The sequence below is a fragment of the Peromyscus californicus genome, unplaced genomic scaffold (assembly GCF_007827085.1).
Source record: "Peromyscus californicus insignis strain IS unplaced genomic scaffold, ASM782708v3 Scaffold_14__1_contigs__length_90479793_seg_2, whole genome shotgun sequence".
NCBI lineage: Eukaryota > Metazoa > Chordata > Mammalia > Rodentia > Cricetidae > Peromyscus > Peromyscus californicus.
In genome coordinates this window covers 17,210,322-17,233,641 of record NW_026294436.1, presented here as the reverse complement: position 1 = coordinate 17,233,641, position 23,320 = coordinate 17,210,322, and the positions used below count along the sequence as shown (strand labels likewise).

General features: G+C 39.9%; 1 protein-coding gene across 1 annotated transcript in view; it reads left to right on the top strand.

Moving 5' to 3' along the window:
• Positions 1-1,597: 1,597 nt before the first annotated feature.
• The window catches only part of LOC128109642 (zona pellucida sperm-binding protein 3 receptor-like), a 34,692-nt gene continuing 12,969 nt past the window's right edge, over positions 1,598-23,320 (top strand). Inside the window, 8 exon segments of the mRNA XM_052736828.1 lie at positions 1,598-1,691; positions 2,578-2,757; positions 5,630-5,729; positions 14,423-14,508; positions 14,679-14,873; positions 16,825-16,977; positions 16,980-17,006; positions 20,733-20,930. Coding sequence (XP_052592788.1) covers positions 1,598-1,691; positions 2,578-2,757; positions 5,630-5,729; positions 14,423-14,508; positions 14,679-14,873; positions 16,825-16,977; positions 16,980-17,006; positions 20,733-20,930 — 1,033 coding nt within the window.

Genomic DNA, 23,320 nt, shown 5'->3' with positions numbered 1-23,320 from the left:
TTTTAAAGTGTTCAAAGTGTGTCCAGTTAACCTCTGGATTTCATTGCTACTGTTTCCTCTTTACTCATTTGGGTTCTTTCTCTCTTACTCTTTGCGTCTCTGTCCCTCCGTCGCTCTCTTTCCTCCCTCTACCTAGCTGCCCATCTGTGTCACCGACTCTTTTCTTTGCATTGTTCTTTTTATTTCTGTTTCCTTAACTTCTGCCCTTCTCTTCATTATTTTTCATTTACTGATTTGAGGTTTGGGGTGTCCTGTTATTCTAATACATGTGGGCATATCATCAAGTTGTGTATTGATAATCTCTGGTTTTTATGTGGCAATTTCAGATAGACATTTCCTTCTTGTCGCTATTTTGTTTGTATCCCACAGATTGTGGTACAATGTGTTCTCATTTTCATTTGATTCTAGGAATTTGTCATTTCCACCCTGATTTCTTCAATGACCCATTGACCATTTGATATTATATTGGTTGATTTCCATGAGTTCATTGATTTTCTGCATTTCTCATGCTGTTGGACTTTAGGGTTTTTGTTTGTTTGTTTGTGTTTGTTTTTGTTTTATACCATCACTGTGGTAAGATGGTATATAAAGTTATTTCAGTTTTCTTGCATGTGTTAAGCCTTGTTTTCTGGTGTAAAGCATGTTCTATGTTAGAGAATATTTTGTGGGCTGCTGAGAATAATGTATATCCTGTGGCTGGTAGTGGAATATTTTGTAGATGCCTATTAAATCCCTGTTATCTACAATGACATTGAACTCTAATGTTTCTTCACAGTTCATTGTATAGATATCTGGTAGTGAGAATAGTATTAAATCACCCACTAACATTGTGTGAGGCTTATCTCTGCGTGTATATTAGGTAGTTCTTGTTTCATTAAACTGGGTGTGTTGATGCTCAGTGCATACATGTTTTAAATAAATCTCCCTGCACCTTCTCTCTCTTTGACACTACCTTGTAAACACATGCAATTGTGATCTTAGGAAAGCATGGTCATTGTGTCACTCTTTAACAGCGGAGAGGTTTGTCCATTCACTGAGGACAAACTCCTAATCCTGGCACTGAAAACCCAGTCCAGTCGACTGCTAATCTGTCTCTGCCTTTAACCAACACTTTCCTGTTAAAATTCTTACCTTCTAACTATTCAAAGTGATGACTATAGTTTCCTAGAGATGACTCTTATTTCTTACTTGTTACTGCTTTGACCACACTTGATTTTCATTTTAATATAAAGTATTCTGTACCTACCATTTTGGATTTGAGAGCAATATTTACCACATAGGAAGCCACTTCCGGAAGACCCACTCTTATCTCTCTGTATAGAATTAACTGGTCTTCTGAGTAAGTTCCTGGGGTATATTATGCCAATAGAAGCTGCCATGTGTTGTAAATATTTGTATTCAATATGTTTTCTTATACACTCAGTTATAACCCCTTTGAAGATAGTTCCTGTGTTATTTTAAGTGCTTGATGACAAGCATAAGACCAATGACTATTGAGTCTTATGGTAGAAACATATTGGAAAGGCATCAGATCATGTGCTCTCCAAGGTCTTCTCATGTACTCACCAAGAGCTCCGCCCTCCACAGAAAAGGGGTAATGACAGCCTGGTCCTTCCTTGAGCTGTGGAAAACCTCTCATTCAACTCTGTTCCAAATGACCTTGGCCACTGTTCTGATGGCTCCTGTTCTTGGTAAGTAATGGGGGCTGGGAGGGGGGGGCTGGTAGAGATAAGCCATAAGTCACCACACCATGAGTCCATCACGTGCCTGCCTTAAGCACCGGCTAGTGGATATCTATTTTTTACATTGTAGAGTAGATTTAGGGAAATTTGCTATACTACTGACTAAAGATAAGGTTTCATAGGTATTGAAATTTTGATATTAGTTTAGATCTACAAATAATCTAAATTCAAAGCAACTATGACCAGGAATAAATATATATTATCTGTCAGTCCGACCATGACAATTTCCTATTGTTTAAGTGATTATTTATATAGAATAGATACAAATAATTCCACTGAGCCATGTGAAAGGTATTTAGTATTTTATTTAATAATTCTTACTAGGGAAGTAGAACTGAGCTTTTCTCTGAAAGGTTTAATGTAGTCTCCACATTGTGATGATGTAGAAGAGTATTTTTAAAGCAGGCAATTCATACAAATTTCAAAAGCTCCAAGAGAACATAAATGAAATGCTTCCTTCCCGTCCCTGTTCTCCGAGACAGCTGATCTTCCATAATGAAATATATTTTTACAAAGGCAGGAAGAAATATTATTTGACATGACACAGATGACTATATTTTGAGTTAGGTAGATGTAAGCAATGAGAAAATAATGAAGTTGACCTACATTACTGAGCAGGAAAGAGTAGGTGAAATGTCTATCTGCATTATCATCATCGTTACTCTGGTCAGAGAGCACGTGTCAGTGACCATCTGTTGTGTTCAATGAGATTTGGGGTAGTGAGAGTCACGTTGACAAAGAAGCCTGGTCCTTGCTTTGTAAATATCACCACCCAACGCGGAGGTTCTGTCTCTGAAGATACAGCCCGTGGTGTTCTTTGTAATTCGGTGTCCAGGTGATTGTGGACCTCCACCCAGTTTGCCATTTGCTTCTCCAATCAACCAGTTGTACGAGACAACCTTCTCATCTGGAACTGTTCTGAAATACGCCTGCCATCACGGCTTCAAGAAAATCAACACAAGCCATCTTGTTTGTGATGAAAATGGTTCGTGGATCTATACTATCTTTTGTGCCAGTGAGTATCAACCTGTGTTCTCACCTGTACTTTCTCTTCTCAGAAAGTGCTCATAGGAATGTAACAAACCCCTGGAGCCTGAAGAAATCCTTTGAACAACATTGTGTTACAAATTAATATTACCTGGGGCTGGAGAAGGCAGAGCTGTTGACAGGATCAGGGTTGGATCCCAGCACCCATGTAACAAGCCTGGTGTCCAGTTAGTATCTGTAACTCTAGTTCCTGAGACTCCGATGCCTTCTCTTAGCCTCCACATTCATTGTTGTGTGCACTATGCACACACATGCACACACACACACACACACACACACACACACACACACATACACACACTGACTGAAATAAATATTTTTAAAGATTAACATTAACTATGCTATTTGGAAGAAGGAAGTTGGGAGTGTATCATATCCTATTTTTAAGACACTTAGGATTTCAAAATTTATTTTCTATTTTCTTCTGTCTGTGAACAAAGCTAAACATTTAAAATATGTAGTTAGAAATAAAACCCACCCATGCGTTATATTCTATATTACATTATTGGTTTACTTAAATAAAACTGGATATAGCATTTTTTCTCTTTTCAAAGTGTGTTATAAAAATTGGCAATGTATTTATTTTTATTTTCCCCCAAAATAACAAGTCAGTGAGTCAGGAAAAGAAACCAGCATTGGAATATATCGTCAGGGCTATCTGGAAGCAGGAGCTGAAACTAATGAAGTGGCCTTTTATATTTATTTTATTCTTTAAATTTTGTACATGGATACACTGTGTCTTGGTCATATCCACTCCAGGCCCTCCCTAGAGCTCCCTTTCCCCTCCCAGAGCTCGTGTGCTCTCTTTCTCTCAGCTTCATGTTGTCTTTTCTTTTCTATAACCCATGGAGTCCAAGTATCTGCTTGTGTGTGCATTTGAGTCATGACTGGTGCATGAGAACTTCCCAGTGGACACCACGCAAAGTAAAATGATTCTCCTTGCCTCAGTAGCCATCAACTGCTTCCGCCAGGGTGGAGCACAGAGAGTCCCTCCCTAACTCCATCCTGGGATTTTTTTTTTTTTAGACTGGCTTAATCTCGTGTGGGTAGCCACAGCCGCTGTGAGGTCACGTGTGCAGCAGCTGTCATGTCCGGAAGACAGACTTTCACAGCCCTCTTCCCTGTCCACCAGCTCTTACATTCTTTTTAGCCTCTCTTCCCTAATGTCCTCTAAGCCTTAAGGGGTGAGGCTGTGGGTTGACATAAATGATCCGTCTATCACTGAGCACTGGCATTCACATATCCTCAGCACTTTAAACAGTTACAAGTCTCTGTATAAACCACTACCCTCTTCAATAAGAAGCTTCTGCCATCAAGGTGGAGAGTAGCCCAGGTTCATGGGTATAAACATAGATATTTAGAAAGCAGTTTGACAGCATGACCATTTAGCCAAAGAATAATAATAAGTTCTACCCTAGGGCCTATGACCCGTCCCCCCCCCCCCCCCCCCCCCCCCCCCCCCCGCCAATCTATGGACCTTTGACCAAGTTTACAGTACCAGGAATGAATTCTTTTCTAGGAGCAGGCCTCAGATCCACTTTATTCAGGTTACCCCATAACAGTTATGCTAGTATCATACCAGTGGGCAAAGCTTGCCTACTTTAAGGCCAGTCCTGCAGCATGCAGAGTCCAGTGCCAGCCTGTGTAGCACATTCTGGCACCATGAAAGCTAGCCAGCAGGGGGGACGTTTCCTGCTTTTTTTTTTCTTTGAGATTGATTTCTTTTATATCCTGTAGCCAATGTGTGTGGTGTCTTCAGCAATAAGGTCTTACCTACTATGGTTATGGTGGTCAGCCAAGAGCCATGACAGTGGCCTATGCTGTTTTGGGTGCCTCTGGGGAATCTTCTGGTTCACTGAGCCTGGCCTTGAGATGTTCACTTAATAACCCATGTTTTCTGGGAGCAGCATTGTTCACCCGCTTGGGCTAATTCTGTTTAAGCTCCTTTTAAAATTATGTTCGCCTACAAACTAGTGGAGTTTTGGAAAGCTTCTCCATACACCCTTAGTTATGGTTAACCCACTCCTTATCCCTCCTTCCCCCACCCACTTGTTACCATCCCCACTGAAACCTTCAGCTCCCAGCATACCTGTTCTTTCCTATCACGAGTGTTAGACTATTTCCTTTTATTATATTTTTACTTGAGTTGCAAGATCATAGCTTCCCGTATAACTTCTCCAGGCACACTTTATTTTGGTTACCCTTCCTCCCCTACTTCCCCACTCCCGTCACTCACCAGCTACTTGAGCCTTTCTGTTCCTATTACTACCCATTTCTTTCATCACCTAAGTTCTACCATCATTGTCCCTAAATGCATCCCCCAGTGGCCTGTTTCTAGTTTCCCGGCTTCCACACGTACTTAGACTAAACACATATGATAGAACATTTGAAGCTAGCACAAACATTTGAGAGAAGACATGCATTATTTATTTTGGGGAGGCCTGGGCAACTTCACTCAGTATAATTTTTCTCAGTTCTATACATTTAACTGCAAATTTCATGACTTCCTTCTTGATCTACAGCCAAGTAATATTCCTTGGTGTATATATACTACACTTTCATCATCCTGTCAGTAGTTGGTGGACATCAGGGTTGATTCCAATTCCTTGTTACTCTGAATAGAGTGACAGTGAATGTGTTTATGCAAGTATCTCTGCAGTAAGATAGAAGATGCTTTGGGTGTATGCCTACGAGTGGTATAGCTGAGTCATTTAGTCACCCTATTTCCAGTTCTGTGACAAAATCCAACACTGATGTCCAAAACTAAACACTCCCCTTCCCTTAATTTTATATCTTGCGAGTATTTCAAACCACTAATCATCAGCTTAATTTTCCTGCAGAGAAACGATGCAGAAACCCAGGCGAGTTGGTCAATGGGAAAATAGATATTACGACTGATCTTTTCTTAGGTTCAACCATAGAGTTCAGCTGTGCGAAGGGGTAAGTGAGAATAAGGCAAGTTGGAAGCAATACTTTTCTTTGAATTAATTTTATAAGGAGTTAACACATTCATGTTCATATTTTAACAATAAAACTCTAAGTATATATAACTAGAAAGTTCTTGCCTCTACTCAGTCCCATTTACCCATTCTTCTCTGTCTTCTGACAAGACATGACATTGGCTCGTTTATGACTGTCTTTTCGGTATTTATTACATGAGTATTTATTATACAAACACAACTGAGGACAAATGTTTCCACCAATGTCTTACCCCCCTTTTATGCGTGATTACTTGACTTCTCACGCTGTTTTGAACTTTGATTTTTTTTCCCCTCTTGACTGCATTGCTTTGTGCTGAACGAGGCTTTCGTTACCCAAATCCATATCTTTATTTGTAAGGTACCTGGAGATGAGCCCTTTTAGGTGTATGCCCCTCCCCTCTTAAAAGAAGATGTGTGTGAGAACTTGTTTCCTCTGCATCTTTCTGCAACCTGGGAAGCCTCTAGAACTCAACCGTAGAGGCACCCCAGCCTTGAAGCTTCCAGCCTCCAGAACCATGAGAATGAAATATTTGTTAAGTCATAGAGCATATTATGACGATAAATATGTACCCAAGATCCTTGATCCTCCTGTTCCTACCGTTTGCTCATTCCACATCTGTATTGTGTGTTTACAAGGACTGCATTAGTTTTCCATTGTTGTGATAGAATACCTGTGATTAACAGTTTGAAAGGAGGAAAGATCTTTAGATAACGTTAGAGGCTTCAGTTTACAGTCTCTAGGCACTATAATCAAGGTGTGTGGAGGAAAGCTGGTCACCCTTGGTGTCTTGGAAGCAAAAAAGAGTGAGAAGGGGCAGGTTTTAACATACCCTTCAAGGGCCTGGCACCCCAGCCCTACATACTCACACTAGATTCTAAATTTTCTTCTAAATCTAAATCTTCTAATCCTAAATCTCTCTAGTAGATCTACCAGCATGGGACCACACCTACCACACCTGAGCCTTTGAGGGGAATTCCGTAACCATACTACAGCAGATCAAGTTTTTCAATGTGTGTCAGAGCTTAGCATAATTTATTCAATGGTCCTGAAAACAGATGTCTGTGCATTTCTAATCTCATGTTATTTCATATTATTCTTGAATTCACTGTTCTCTAGATATATTCTCTGACAGATGTATATAGATTTTTCTAAAGGTTGCAGCTCCAGGAACAGGATGGTTGTTCTATACCAGTGGTTCTCAATCCAAGGGTCTTGACCTTTGGAGGTTGAACAACTCTTTCACAGGGGTCACCTAAGGCTGTTGGAAAGCACAGATATTTACGATATGATTCATAACAGTATCAAAATTACAGTTATGAAGGGGCAAAGAAAATAATTTTGTATCTGAGGGTCACCACAACATGAGGAACTGGATTAAAGGGCCACAGCATTAGAAAGGTTGAAAACCACTGTATCAACCCAAAAGACACACTGACATTTTGATAGACTGTGAAAGACATCTTCATAGACTGTTAAAATTTTTATAATGAAAATGAATGTCTATTTCTAAGACAAACTTCCACTCTACCTCTCAGAGAGAACATTTCATCAAAGTTTAGAATGTTTGCTTATTAAGGTGATAAAACCAAACAAATACTCACTGCAGTTTTTTAAACTATTTGTTTTTATAAGAAATGATAGTAAGAAATTTTCGTGTACTGTTTCACTGCCTTCCAAAGTTACATTTTGTATGATATAGTTCCATATCCCAACAAGAAAATAAACATTCGCTGGGTGGTGGTGGTGCTTGTCTTTAATCTCAACACTCCGGAGGCAGAGGCAGGCAGATCTCTGTGAGTTTGAGGCCAGCCTGGTCTACAGAGCGAGTTCCAGGACAGCCAGGACTGTTTCACAGAGAAACACAGAAGAAAAGAAAGAGAAAGAAGAATTACTATAATCTATTGGCCACACTGAGTTCACTTGCTTTACATACACTTCTCTGGGAGAACATGCGCTTACTCTATATAAGCTTCGACAAAACTGTGCATTCATGTAACCATTGCCACAGTCAAGAGATGGATGGTTCCATCGTACCTGTTAACCCTTTGTCTCCAGCACTCTCCCTCCTTTCTCCTCTTCCTGACTTTTGTCATCTTCTGATGTCTGTGTCTGCAACTGTACCATTTCAAGACCATTGTATACATAGAATCACACGTGTGTAACCTTTTGAGATTGCTTTTAGTATGAAGGATAATCCTCTGGACACCCACCAAGGCTATTATGTGCATCCACAATTTCCCCTGTCTCACTGCTGAGGCAGACCATTCCATGGTCTAGAATGTGCTTCACTACTTGACCATTGACGGACACTTGAGGTGTTTTCCCCTCGTCTTCATGAAGAACGCTTTGTAACACTCATACCCAGAGGTTTTTTGTGGCGGGGGTGGGTGATGGTGGAGTTTGAACTTTGGTGTTTTATTTCTTGAATGCAATTACTAGATTAACAATGTAATGTTTAACCTTAAAGTCACCTTTATTATCGACATCAGCATTTATTGGTGCCTCGGCATTTTATCGTTACCAAATCAGTGACGTCATTGGTCTTTAAGCATGCATTTCTGTAGGAGGCAATGGTCTTGATCTTGTTTTCCTCTGCTCCTTCCCATGTGCATATTTCACCAAAAGTATCTGTTCACCTTTTCTCCCATTTTCCAATGGGATTATTTGGTGTTTTCCTTTTATCCTTAGAATTCTTGGCATATTCTAGATTCTAGTCATTCCCTGAATATGTAAACTGTGATGTTTCCTTCCAGACTGCAAATGTTTTCATCTTCTTCAGAAGATCTTTTACAAGGAAAAAGATTTTAATTTTGGTGAGATCCAGTTCAGCCATGTTTCTTTCATGAAACATTATCTTGGTGTCAATTATGAATTCTCCCCGCAGACGTACCTTCCCCACTAGATCCTGAGGCACAAGCTGCCTGTCTTTTGAGCCATACTGAGAACCTGGCACAGGAAACCAGGAATACTTCTGGCACCACGTGGATAAAAAAGTACCATGTAACTCAGGGGGCTGTCACTCCCACCCAGGTCTGCAAAACAGCTCGGGCCTGCCATCTTCTGGGTCCAAGGGTGCACTTATGGCTCTCCATAAGTGTTTCTAGCTTTTCCTAAACATTCTGTAGGTTTAAATTTTATAATTACCTTTATGATGATAATTTTTGGAGAAGTTGGTGTTATGGAGTAATAGATTTTATTATGATATTTTCATGTATAGTTGTGTCTATACCTTCTTCTAATATGTCTGCAAGACCAACATGGTAGTAGGACAGAACTTGTTCCTGCAAGCTGTCCTCTTAACTCCAGATACGCATGCATTACCCCCGCCCAATGAATAAAATGTAGTCAAATGTTTTCTAAAAGTCAACATTTATTCTAATAATATAAGGTAAAACCTTTTAAGATAATATTTTAACTTTCAGGTATATCTGCATCTACTTAGAGGCTTTCTATTTAATGATTTTAGTGTGTTTATATATATTCACACAGTAAGTTCCTTGTTTTTTATTTTTATTTTGTATTTTCATAATTCTTGTTTTCATGCTCATTTCATCCTACTCTTCCTCATACCCACCCTTCTACTATAATTTATACAAATCTTAATTCAGAACATAAGAGAAAACATGGCATATCTGTGTTTCTGAGGCTAGCTTATATGCTTAACATGATGCTTTTCATTTCAACCTAATTTCCTGCAAATGAGATAATTCTGACCATTAGGACTGAATAAAACTCAGTTGTTTACACACCACACACACACACACACACACACACACACACACACACACACACACTTCCTCACTAGCATTCGTTGTTGTTGGTTTTCTTGATAGTAGGCATTCTGACTGGGATGTGGTGGAATCTTAGTGTAGTTTTAATTGGTATTTCTCTGATGGCTAAGGATGCTGAACATGTTTTCTAAGAGCTATTGGTTATTTGGACTTCATCGTTTGAAGACTAATTTATTTGCCCATTTATAGACATGAATCCCATATTGGATGTACAATTGCCCAAGATTTTCTCCCATCCTATCTTTTCAGTCAGCTGATTGTACTGTACTGCCCTGTACAGACACTCTTTAACTTCATGCAATCCCATTGGTCAGTTTGTGGGATTGTTCTATGAGTCATTAGGGTAATTTTGCAGAAAGTCTTCATCTATTATCATATCTTGAAGCGTGTTTTACCTATTTGCCCTAGCAGTTTAAGGGTTCCAGGTCTTCCATTTCTTGAATTTCATAAGAGTAAGTAGGGATGTAGTTTCATTCTTCTGTAAATGGGGACACAATTTCCCCAGTACCCTTGGTTGAAGAGCCTGTCTTTTCTCCATGCTTTTTTTTCAACTCTGTCAAGCACTGAGCAGCTGAAGCTGTGTAGGTTTATGTGTGCACTACTTCATTCTTGGTTTGTTACTATGGCTCTAAGACCAGTTATTGTGACATCCTTAGTGTTACTCTTTCTGTTTAGGATGGCTTTGACCACTTGGTTTTTTTGTTTTGTATGAATTTTAGTATTCGTCTACTTCTGTGATGAGTAGTGTTTTTGATGGGAATCACATTCTACTTTGTCTTAGTTACTTTTTTATTGCTGTTATAAGACATCATGACCAAAGCAACTTAAGAAGAAAGAATTTATAGAGGGCTTACAATTTCCAAGGATGAGTCTATGTCCATTATGTCAGGAAGTTTGACAGCAGGCAGGCAGTCATGGTGTTGGAGCAGTAGCTGAAAGCTCACATCTTGCTCTCCAAACACAAGGTAGAAGGAGCTGGCTGAGAATGGCATTCCTCCACTGACCACCTCCTACAATGAAGAAGGGTTTCAGAATAGTTTTTGAAGATTCCTTTACATAAAGGGGATAGAATGAAGGGGGACAAGGAAAGTCTTCAGTGCAGTCAGAGGACAGGATAGAGGAGGGAGTTTGGGAGAGGACACCCACCACTGAAGACCTTAGAAACCTACTATTATGGAAGCTTCCTGAAATGTACACACATGTTGGAAGAGTTTAGGCAGAGTTGCCCTATGACAGGGTAGCAATGCCCTGCTAGACAGTACAGGCTAACAAACAGGAAGGCCCAGAACAGTTTTAACTCTTTTTGAATGTTGGTTAGTGGGATGCCATTAAACCCCCCAAAACAATATAGGCAATTGACACAGAGAAACTATGTAATATTTATATTTCTAAGCCTGACCTAATCATTCAATCTGATAATCTCTGGTTACATTTCATTTCCCTGAAAATGAACTAATTTTAGTCTTTATTGCTGAAAAACTTCTATTAAGTACATGTAGCAGTTTCTATTTATCCATTCTGCATTTTTTAGATACTTACGTTGGTTCTGTAACTTAGTCGTTAAGAATAGTGAAGCACTGAACATTGATGTGAATGCATCACTGTGATATGTTGACTTAGAAACTTTTGGATAAATACCCAGTAGTGGTATAGCTGGGTCATGTGATAGTTTGAGGAACATCCACACTGATTGTCATGGTGGCTGGAGCAGCTTGTATTCCCACTGATGTATTAAGGTCTTTTATTCTTTGCATCTTCATCCACCATGGTTTTATTTTTCTTCTTGATGATACCCCTTCTGAGTGGGATGAGATGAAATCTCAATGGAGTTTTAATTTGCATTTCCATGATTGCTAGTGATGTTGGACATTTCTTCACATGTTTATTGGCTTGGCTTCTTTTCTTATAAAGACTTTTAATCTTCCTGGTTTCAGGCTCCATTCCATCCTCATGAATCATGATTACTTCTTTATACAGATTCACAAATAAGTGGCTGCCCCATGTGACTATGCGGGGCAGGCACATACATTCAGTTTATAATGCTGTAATACAGAATTCTCTTTCCTACCTTTAAATCTTCCTTTCATTCTCAAAATAAACCCATTTGGTCATAGTATACTTTTCTTTCAAAACATTTCTTCATTCTGACGGATAATATTTTATTCATAAGATTTCATTGATATTCAGGGTAAATGGACATTTTTCAATGTCTTGGAAGGAGCAGGAATTGTCGAGAGCAAACGTGATGTGATAACAACTATAAAGTAAATGGTTTATAAGGGTATGCCAAGCTTTAAAACCAGAAGATTCAAATCAAGTGTCAAAATAGTTGATGGCATATGACAAGGACAGTACTTAACAAACACAGCTGAACCATGCATCTATTGTACACCATTTGATTTGTAGCTTGTTCTTAAACAAATGTATGATGAGCAAAGTATGAAGATTGTATGTAGGTGCAGGCCACACAGACACCACCAACAGCCTGGTCTTCAGCTTGGACAGCAGCCTAGTGGCTAATGTCCGCAAGAACAACTGTATGAGCATCTGGGACACCAAGAACACGTGGTCCTGCATGAAAGACGACAAAAGCTCCTCAGGCAAAGCTCATGGACCTGTCAGATGGGCAACAGCCTGAGCATGCACTTGATGGCCTGCAATTGCCTCTGAGGGCTAGGCTCACACAAGAACATGAGGAACACTACGTTTTCATCGAGGTGGCAGAGTGAAGAGGACAAAGGCCTCTGGGCACAGTCCAAACCCTTCTCAGACTGGAGCACTTCCTGCAAGAGAGCTCCCCACTGCTGCCTCCTCTGGGGTGTTTGCTTTGTTCTGCCCTGCAGGGATCCCAGTGTACAGGATACCTAGTGAGAAGCAGGGTGCTCCTAAAAGAACACATCAACTACTCTGAGCATCCACCGAGCCTCACATACAAACTCCCTCCTAGAGCACCAGTCTTTCCTCCCAGAGGGTCAGCCCCAGCAGCTTCAGGGCTTTCTGAAGTCAGACACCATGGTGTCATCTGGGTAGAAAAGCAGGATGGAAGTCTGGAAAGGAAGGAGTAATCTAGGATTTCTTCCTTGTAATGACAGAATCAGGATAGAAACCACCATGGCAGGGGGAACCTTTCTTGTTTTGTTTCAGTTTTGACCCCAAACAGGATCACTAGAATTGTGTGGAGTCCCTTTGTGGTTTCCAGATGATACAGGGGAAATTGGGGTTCCCTTTTGGGAACCTTAATCTCATTAATAAAAGAATTTAAGAATGCACTCAATTGGAAGTTCAAGGACAGTTTTATTGGAGTTTAAGGGAAAAGCAGACCAGGGCAGCCAAGCTTTAAATCTCAGCAAAACCCAGGGGAGGAAGATGGAGGAGATGCTGTCTAAGTCTGTCTGGAGGTCAGACACATCACAGACTAACAGCCACTTGTTGAGTAGAGAAGCTTTAGAGAAAGAGTAAGGAAGTCCAAAATATCAGGGAAGCCCCAAAATGTTAATGAAGGCATGCCCACAGCACAACAGATGGGAGGGAAAGGAAAGCTATCCTTTGCTGAGTAGTTCAGGCAAGTGGGCAAGCTTACAAACTGGCATGGTTGGGGTCTGCAAGAGGCTGTGCAAGGGATGGGAACTGTGGGAAGGAAAAGCAGCATCTCACTAAAGGACTAATTATCCCGCCCACCTCTTTAGCATGCCTTAAGATGAGCCCACCTTCCTAGAGGTGGTCCATTGACCAGGTGGTTGACCTGTCCCATGGTTGGACTCTACCCACGTTAGAGATTCCATTTTCTTAACCAGAAGTTTTTTCTTCATGGGCCTTTGTTATCTACCACTCTGGGAAGTAATACTTTGTTATCCCTAGCATGGATGGGATACTTGAGGTTTTGAAATCCAGGGAATGCGGAGACTTTGGTAGCCCATCACACTGGGAGAAGGGCTTCAGGGTTAATCCAGTGGAGAGTGTTTGTGAAAGTCTGTGGGTGGGTTGGCTGAACTTTAGGGTGTTGCCATCATGGTGGGAAAGATTTTTTTTTTTATTAGCTACAATTATCTTTATGCTTTCTTCAGGAAAGGATGATAATGATGGGGTTGTCATGAGGCTCCCTGGCAGATCACTGCATTTGAATTTGTTAGGCCCTGAGTTCCATTTTCAGCACAACAATAAATAAATAAGAAAGGAAGGGAGGAAGGAAGGGAGGGAGGAAGGGAGGGAGGGAGGGAGGGAGGGAGGAAGAAAGGAAGGAAGGAAGGAAGGAAGAAAGGAAGGAAGGAAGGAAGGAAGGAAGGAAGGAAGGAAGGAAAAGGAAGAAAGAACAGAAGTCACAAGATGGATAGGGCAAGTTTTGAACTTCTGGTGCGTGGTGTGACTTTTTTGGTGATTTTGCTCCTGCCTTTCACTACAGTGTAATGAAACCATGAGGGAATCAAGACCATGTGCACATGCATATCAAACTATGCTCTGAGGACAAAGTACGTTCTAATGTGTGAGGAAATTTTCAAATATTTGTTTTGAGAAAAGAGTTACGTCATTTTAAAGGTTCTAGTAAGTTGTATTTATTTTAAAAACATTATAGCTTCAAAACTTATATGTGTTTTTTTCTTTGGTTGCATTATACAACACTTTGAAAAATTAATACATTGTCATAAATGGATGAAAGAAATTTTAATATGAGAAAATGTGCTCCTGCTCCATATGATGAAATTGAACTCCAAGATGGTTCTAATGGTAATTACTGGTCAATAGAACATCAATTGTTTTATTTTAAAATGATGAATAAAATTGTATTTGTTCAAACCTTGAGTCCAGTTGCTGTTAGAGTAAACTAAAGTAAGATTCCAAATAAACCTTAGCTCCGTCTTTCAGGTATCTTCTGATTGGCTCAACAACTAGTCGGTGTGAGGTCCAAGGTAAAGGAGTAGACTGGAGTGATTCTCTCCCAGAATGTGTAAGTAAGTAAAGATTTTTTTTCTGACATGATAATATGAAACTTACACCGCATTATATACTAACTACTTGTGTCTCTATTGCCTCCCGGACCCTCCATTTACAACTGACAGAATTTTAGATTTACAATGATACCCTTCCTGATTGCTCCTTTCTCTCCCCTTATTCATCTAAGTTGTCACGTGTGAGTCCCCTCCAGAAATCAGCAATGGGAAGCACAGTGGTAGAGAGGAAGATCTTTATACATATGGCTCCTCAGTCATCTACAGCTGTGATACTGGCTTCACGCTCCTTGGCAATGCCTCCATCATCTGCACTGTGGTAAACAGAACAGTAGGTGTTTGGAGCCCAAGCCCTCCTGCCTGTGGAAGTAAGTCCCAGTGATGAATTCTGCTTTCAATTGTTTGCATTTATTCATAAGAATAAGATGTGTGTCCTGGATGTAGCGACAGCAGTTAAATACAAATGAATGATTGCAATAATGAAGCAATTCATTTGTTCAGCCATTACGCTATATTCATTAGACTGATATAGAGTATATGATAATCTACATTATAATCCTGTGCATTTTATAGAAAAAGCTTTCTGCAAGATCTCTCTTACTGCACTGTTACCCCAGGAAACTTCTTACACAAGCTCACATTTACATGGTAGCCCGCCTTCTTTAGATGATCCTCATGCCTCTATGGCAAGACTTGCACAATCAAACACGACAGAAGACTGCAGAACAGACAGAAGCTGAGGCTGGAAGTGTTGGCAGTGTTGGCAAGAGTCAGATGAGGAAACGCCTGGTGGGGGACAGAGTCGTACAGACAAATGTCTGTTCACCCCAGACATTGGTGTCTGATGGGTGCCAATGGACAGAGCAAAATATGACTTCACCAACATCCAACTTGGGGGGACCAATATGAGCTTATTAGGCATGATTGCAGAGTGGTTTCAGAGCACTGGGAAGAAGCTATTTATAGAGTGCCAGTGACTCCATAACAGCCGTATTGCTACAAAGCTCCACCCCATTCTGGATGACGACTTCCCAGAAGCTGAATCATGCAGTACTGTTTTCAATTAATCTTTCACTTCCTATGTATTCTATTATATCCCTAAGATCACGTGCAGCTGGGGAGGGGACCCAGGAACAACAGCTGGAGTCTCTAGTGAGAGTCTTGTGACCTTCTACTTGAGTACGTCAATAGCTCCACCACTACTCCCACTGTATGTCCCGCTCCAGCTGTCATGGCTACCATGGGATGCAAAGTCAAAAGTGGTATCGTGTTATGTCAGTAGCAAAACATCTCTGTATAACACACTCAGAAGGTGAAGGGAAGGGACTAAAGAGACAGTTTGAAGTAGGACAGAATACAGCTGACAGATGTCTATCACCATCACCTAAAAGTGAAGGAGCTTCAGCTGCATCGTGGTATGGAGAGGAGTCCGGAGGAATAGGATCGGGTTGGGTGGGGGCTGGATCATAGGCGGTGTTTGTCCTCCGCTGTGAGGGGCAGGTCTCTGATGCTCCGTCTCTCCATGACCACCATGTCATCGCTATAGGTTGTTGATCCACAACCAAAAAAGTTCTGGAAACTAGACCACAATAGTGGAAGGATCTGGAGACTTGGAGTTTAGGCTTCAAGATTTAGATATTGCTAGGCCTGGGTTTTTGTTGTTGTTTGTTTTGTTTGTTTGTAATTGGCAAAGTCAACTCTATTACAATAACTAGCAGGATGGGCTTTCAACTTTTTTGAGGTGCCTAGAGAATATATAATTTTTAAATGTTTTCCTTGTACATACCTGACATAAACTTACATTTAGAACTGAGTTACAATGTTACAGACCAGAGCCCTATTATCTTGAGCTACCTTTAGTCCTTTGAAAGGCATCCATTGCCCACCCTGTGTCTGACCTAACATCCTTGTGACCATCAGAATCTTAGTATTCTTAGCAAGCAACTAGCTTTCATAACTTTAAAATCCAAGAAATTCACCAGATACTATCGAAACTCTATAGCAGAGTTTTCCCACTGTAACCTGCCTACCTGTGGGCCCACCAATATATTTCACAAGTACATTGATCTATGACTTTCTTGGTCTGTCAGTAATGCAATCTGTAACCACTTACACAGTGGAGCATGGTATTTGCAGAGGCCTGAATCTATGTTCCCAGGGCATATTCACTCATATTGGGTTCCAGAGAGAAACAGTTTTTAATTTTTTTTAAGGTGAGAACTAGGTCAACTACTTTTCCTGGAAATGTAACATTCCCCTCGCCACCTTTCGACTGTTTTCGCTTTCACAACTTAGATATCTTTTCCTAGGCTTCTCTAGAAATCGTCTATAAACAGCCACAGCTTCCAATGGAGGACTTGGTCCCTGGACTTTGACAGTTCTATACTTACAAAGACTCTGTTGAGATCAGATGCAAAAAGGATTATGTCCTCAGAGGCAGCATCTTAACCCAATGTGAAGCTAATAGTCAGTGGTACCCTCTGTCCTTACTTGTGAATCCAGTGAGTATGGACTATGAAGGAGCTACAGTATTTTCATCTACGGTTATCCAGAATACAGATAGGTTATGTTTATAGGCACAAGCCCATTTTAAACTCCATGTATTTATTTTGTGTGTGACTGTTTACATGAGTGCGCACACACGCACGCACACACACACACACACACACACACACACACACACACACACACCACTGCACATGTGACGGTCAGAGAACAATTTCCTGGAGCTTGTTTTCTTCTGTCATGTGAGTCTAGGGAATGGACTAGTCACCTTCACCCACTCAGTCATCTCGCTGACTCCCGAAATCCACTTTAATGCAACAATCGCACAAGTTAAATTTCTATTATACTTTTTTCTTCAACTTTTTTGCTAGAAGGAAGATACTCTTATCAGTAATCTTTTACTGTTATTTAAACTATTTCATGTGTATCATGTAGTTTTCATGCCATGATTCTGTTGGCAATGTGGATTATATAATTACTATGAAAATCTTCCTGTAGGACGTGCCAGTGTGGTAGCTCAGTGAGTAGATGTGCTTACCACCAAGCATGACGACCAGAGTCTGATCCTCAGAACCCACTTGCTGGAAGGTGTTCATGAAAGAAACAGCCCTCATCTCAAAGGAACACAGAAGATGGTTTATTCTAGGGCTGTCTATAAGTGACCACGGCCTGAGAACAGATTTAGGTTTCCTCAAATCCCACGTTCCAATGAGGCAACAGTTCCGTAAGGTTTTTATAGAAATGGAAGGGCATAAATCATGTTGGTGGTTACATCTGGTAATCCAGTTCCAGCAAAGTGGGAAACCTCTGTTGCCTGTCTCAGATGCTGTAGGATTACATTCCCAGCCCTTTAGTTGGTATGGAACTAGGGATCTGTTGAGCTGTGGAGTTGACACATGATTGCCCTGCAGGAATCAGCTTTATAAAGAGAAAGGGACTTTAGGGGAGAGAGTATTAGAAAGGGACAGTATAATCAATTTAAAACAGTGTGACATGACCTTAAAGGACCGAAAAGGTTTCCTATTAAAACTAGAGTGGGGCTTCTTTAAGAGGGATAGTGGAGACAGAGACAAACAGACAGACAGACATACACACACACACACACACACACACACACACACAGAAAGAGAGAGATAGACACAGAGATAGATAGATGATAGATATATTGAGATAGATGATAGAGAGATGATATATGATAGATGATAGAGAATAGATAATAGATGATGATAGATATAGATAGATGATAGATAGGTAGGTAGGTAGGTAGGTAGCTTTGATGACAGGGATGGTATAGTGAGGCACAGATGCACTTTTTATAAGTTCTAGGGGTCTTGTGGGAAGTCTTACACCATGTGATTTAGTCTGGGACCCTTTGTCTGACAAGGAGCATACGGAGCCAGGCACTGCTTGGGACCAAAAATTAGGAATTATAAAATTATAGCACAGCAAGGTCTCTGAACTCTTCATCCGAAGGAGAGAGAGCTGCCATGGGTGAAGAGCAGGGATGATTTCTCAGGTTGTGGGATCAGGCTTTTTAGAGTGACCAGCCTCTTACAGGAGCAGGCCACAACATAGCCTTTCAAGTCTTTTGGTTTAAATTTTAAAATGAAGAATGAATTTATAGGTAAAGAAATCAGAGGATGAGACATGAAGACATCAAATGTGAGTCTCTGGCTTCCTCAAGCTGACTAGAAACAGAGGACTGGAGTGCAGCCTCATCCATCGAGCTGATAGTTAGGGGTGGGCTCCGGGGCCGAGGCTGACCTCTAGATTCATGCATCAGGAAGACATAGCCCATGTAAGTCTGTGTAGTGTGTCAACCGGTAGTCTGGGTGAACAAGCCAGCAGGCAGACTACAGAGAAGGATACAAACATAAGGAGACCAGGTCTAGAGGTCTATGAAGAGCTTTGAAACACATTTCTTAAATGAATTTGATAAGATGAGCTCCATAGCAGACCACAGAGAAGACACTGTGAAGGGTATAGTTTTGATATGTTAAGGTAGGTTAGGGAAGGCGGTTGAGAAGGTATCAGAGGGTAAAGGTAGGCTTTAATATAATTGCGCTTGTTACAGATATGCCTAACGTTAATTTCATTGAGTAGTTTTAAAGCCTGTCACAGGAATACTGTCGCACACAGAGGAAGGTAATAGATTGATTACTATTTTTCAAAAAGGATAAAATATCTATCCCAGGATAATTTTGGCTTTGGATCTGTAACGTTGTAACTCTTACAGATGTCTGTCGGAGACATTCTGACTGCACAGGTATAACTTGTTGGCGCTTTGGCACCAGATGTGATCTCTAATTGGTAACATCCCATTTTTCTGTGCATAGCACTTGTATCTCACATCTCACACGGCTAGGAGCTGACCCCAGGCCTCATGAATGAGACTGAGGAACCAGGAAGGTCTTCAGAAAGAGAAGCAATTACCAGAACCACTAAGAAGAAATTCCTGGCTCATATGAATCTATTCATCACTATCACCTGGTGTGATTTTTCTTTTGTCCTTTTCCTTTCAAATAACATCTTATATGTGAAGTTTTAAAATTTGAATAATGGAGGCAGGTGGATCTCTGTGAGTTAGAGGCCAGCCTGGGCTACAGAGTGAGTTCCAGGAAAGGCGCAAAGCTACACAGGGAAACCCTGTCTCGAAAAACAAAAACAAAAACAAAAACAAAAATTTAAAAAATTTGAATAATCCAGAACTCAGTATGTCCTAAAGAAGCAACCAAAGAAGGAAACAGGTATTGGGAATTAAGTGTAGAAGAGACCTAATCTAACTGTTTGTACCAAGTAATGTAGGACGTTTGGTAAGCAGTTGTACATATGAATGTCCCAGGGAGGATTAATTCTGTAAATAAAACATTCTGCTGTCCACAAGGCAAAGGCTATACAGCAGGTGTTTTTACCCTGTGAAAAGACATATAAAAATTCATCTAGATGTTATGAGGGCACAGCTCAACTCTTTAAAAAAAAACCAATAACCTTTGTGTGGCACGTAGATATAGCTCAGACACAAAGCCCAGGCAGTTTTCAACAGATCTCAATTTTGACAATTTCCCAGGTAGTCATCGTGACTGAACTGAGTCGGATCCTCTAAACTAGCATTTGCCAGTTACAATGATCAAATCCAAACAACCTTCAATTATCTAACGTACTTCATCTCTGCCTCAGTTTTGGCAGCGTGGACCTTCCACAGCTTGCTTGGGCTTTCTAACTCTGTCTTAGCCATCTGGCTTAGCGTAATGTCTTGCCACGTTCTCTCTCTAACAACTTCTTTATTTTTACGTATTGCTCACCTATTTTCCTACTTCCTGGTTTTGCTTTGCTTTTTAGCATCATGAGATATTAAAACTATAATTTACTAACCTAGTGAGAGAGAATTATGCCCAAATTACATTTGTAGCCATAGCTGTAAGACAGCTGTTAAACAGTTTTTGGATCATAAATTATCCTGTTACCAAGAAAGGCAGAAAACTTAGTCTGTTAACCCTTTGATTGCTGATTACTTTTAATGCACTGAAAACAACTTTTGTGAATAAAACCACTACGTTCAAAGGGAAACCCAGGAAGTTGGTTCTGAAACACCAACAGGTACAGGTCATCTCAGTAAGTTACTTTTGCTACATAAAGCTGCAACAGTCATGTTAATACCATTCTCATGGTTCCCATGCCAGTTCCAATAACATTTCTTCATGGTTTTTTTTTTTCATGGTCAGGTGGTTGTACTGGTGTACCAGACATTCCCTTTGCTTCCTGGGAGGGCAATAAGCTTGCTTTAAGAAATTTTCAAATGTTTGAAATTGGGACCAAATTGAAATTCCAGTGCAAACCTGGCTATCAATCGCCTCCCAATGACCCCCAGACTGTGACTTGTCAAGAGAATCTGATGTGGACACCTACCAAGGGCTGTGAACGTAAGTGACCTCGAACTTGAAAAAGCTATCGATTGCACACATCTTTTAAATTATTTGTTGAATGTATTGAGCACAATCTTTGAAATTTACTGGGGCCTGTTTCATAATATAGGATATGATTAGTTTTTGTAAAAATTCAGCGCACATTTGAAAATATGTATTATTTTGTGATTATTGTTAAAGTGTTCTATATTTGTCAATTAGCTCTAATTCTGTGATTGTGATGTTAGAATTTAAATATCTCTCTCTGTGTGTATATATATGCATGTATATATGTCTGTATATATATACATATATATTTGTCATTTAGTTCTAATTCTGTGATTGTGATGTTAGAATTTAAATCTCTGTGTGTGTGTATATATATATATACATATATATGCATGTATATATGTATGTGTGTATATATATATATATATTTGTCATTTAGTTATAATTCTGTGATTGTGATGTTAGTATTTAAATCTCTGTATATATATATATATGTGCATGTATATATATGTATATATGTATATATATATATATATATATATATATATATATATTTGTCATTTAGTTCTAATTCTTTGATTGTGATGTTAAGATTTAAGTCTAGCCGGTCAGTGGTGGCGCACGCCTTTAATCCCAGAACTCGGGAGGCAGAGCCAGGCGGATCTCTGTGAGTTCGAGGCCAGCCTGGACTACCAAGTGAGTTCCAGGAAAGGTGCAAAGCTACACAGAGAAACCCTGTCTCGAAAAACCAAAAAAAAAAAAAAAAAAAAAAAAAAAAAAAAAAAAAAAAAAGATTTAAGTCTATATATCAGTCTCCACTGAAGGACTGATGACAGGTTTATGTTTTATCTTTTATTTTTTAAAACATTTATTTTCCTTTTTGGTATCTTGAGATGACATTAATAGTTATGTACATGTTTGAAATGACATATGTTACTGATGTTTTTCTCATTTTATTATTATGAAATGACCCTTTATTGCTGTAGTTATTTTGTCTTTAAGTTATATTTTTGTGTCAATATAGCTCACAGCTTATTTAAGCTTGTGTTGTGTGACTTAGTTTTAAGCTATATGTTGTTCAATATTTTAAATATGTATTAAAATCAGGTTAATGTGTAATTAATGTAGTTAGTGATGCACTTGAAATTATAACATATAATCATATGACATAACATAGTATATTATGCCTTTTTGTATTGTTATCTCCTTGACTTCTTTTGAATTTATCATTTCTTTACTTTTCTGTCTGTGTGTCTCCTCTTTCGTCTCTTTTTCTACACACACACACACACACACACACACACACACACACACACACACACACCCCCTACCTTCTATTTGCTTTAGTATACAATAAAAATTATAGTATGCATTTTTATTTTTTTGCTGTACCACAAGTTAATGCCTTCACCTCTTTCAAGGCTTAGGAAGACTTAGAACCCTAATTTACTTCCACTTAAGTGCTATTACTTTTTTGTACATGTCAATTCTATGTAAGTTTTAAATGACACATAACTGCTCTCACTGATACCTGCCGTTGAGTCTCTTCTGATTCTTTAGACTTAGGCTAACTGCCGTGTTCCTTTCCCCAATAGATACTCTGGTCTCCTTTAGTGAGGGTCTGCTGATGATAAAACATCCTTTGTCTGTCTCCTGCTATGTGTTCATCTTAATGTTTGGGGATACGTTCCGTGGATAGCCAAGTCTAGACAGACAAGGGTTTTCTTTGGTCACATATTTTATTCCATCTTGGTTTATTTCTGTCATGAATTTTACTATTGTTTACTCTGATTATTATTTGTGGGGGACCATCCCACCCCCACTTTTCCCCAGGGTACTCAGGAAATATGAGATAGAAATATAGTTAGAGACAGACAGAAACACAGAATAGCCTCAGGAGGGCCTGGATCCTTATCTATCGGACCCTGACTGTCTCTGCCAAAGGGTTTTTAAAGGAATGCCAAGGGGTGGAGCAAAAGACCTCCCCCCAGTCACAGACAAGTGCAGATCCTTCCAACCACCTGGCAACCGTGCCCATGGTCAAATCACCGCCTTATGCAGCTCTGCTCTGTCAGGCAAACTCAGATCTCACAAGGAAACTTCTGTGCGCACGCATGCATGTAACAACAATTAATGAGAAAACAGGCCCCATATTTGAAAGAGAGCAAGGAAGGGCATATGGGAGGGTTTGGAGGGAGAAAAGAGAAGAAAAGGGAGAAACGATGCAGTTATAATCTCAAAAATAAGAGAAAAAAATCCCATCATCTTTAACAGTCTCAACTTCAACACTGTTTAAAAGTCCAAGTGCAGAGTTCAGGCAGTCCATTAACTGTGAGCCTCTGTACAATAAAATATACATTACATGGTTCTAATATTCAATGGCATATAATAACAATTTC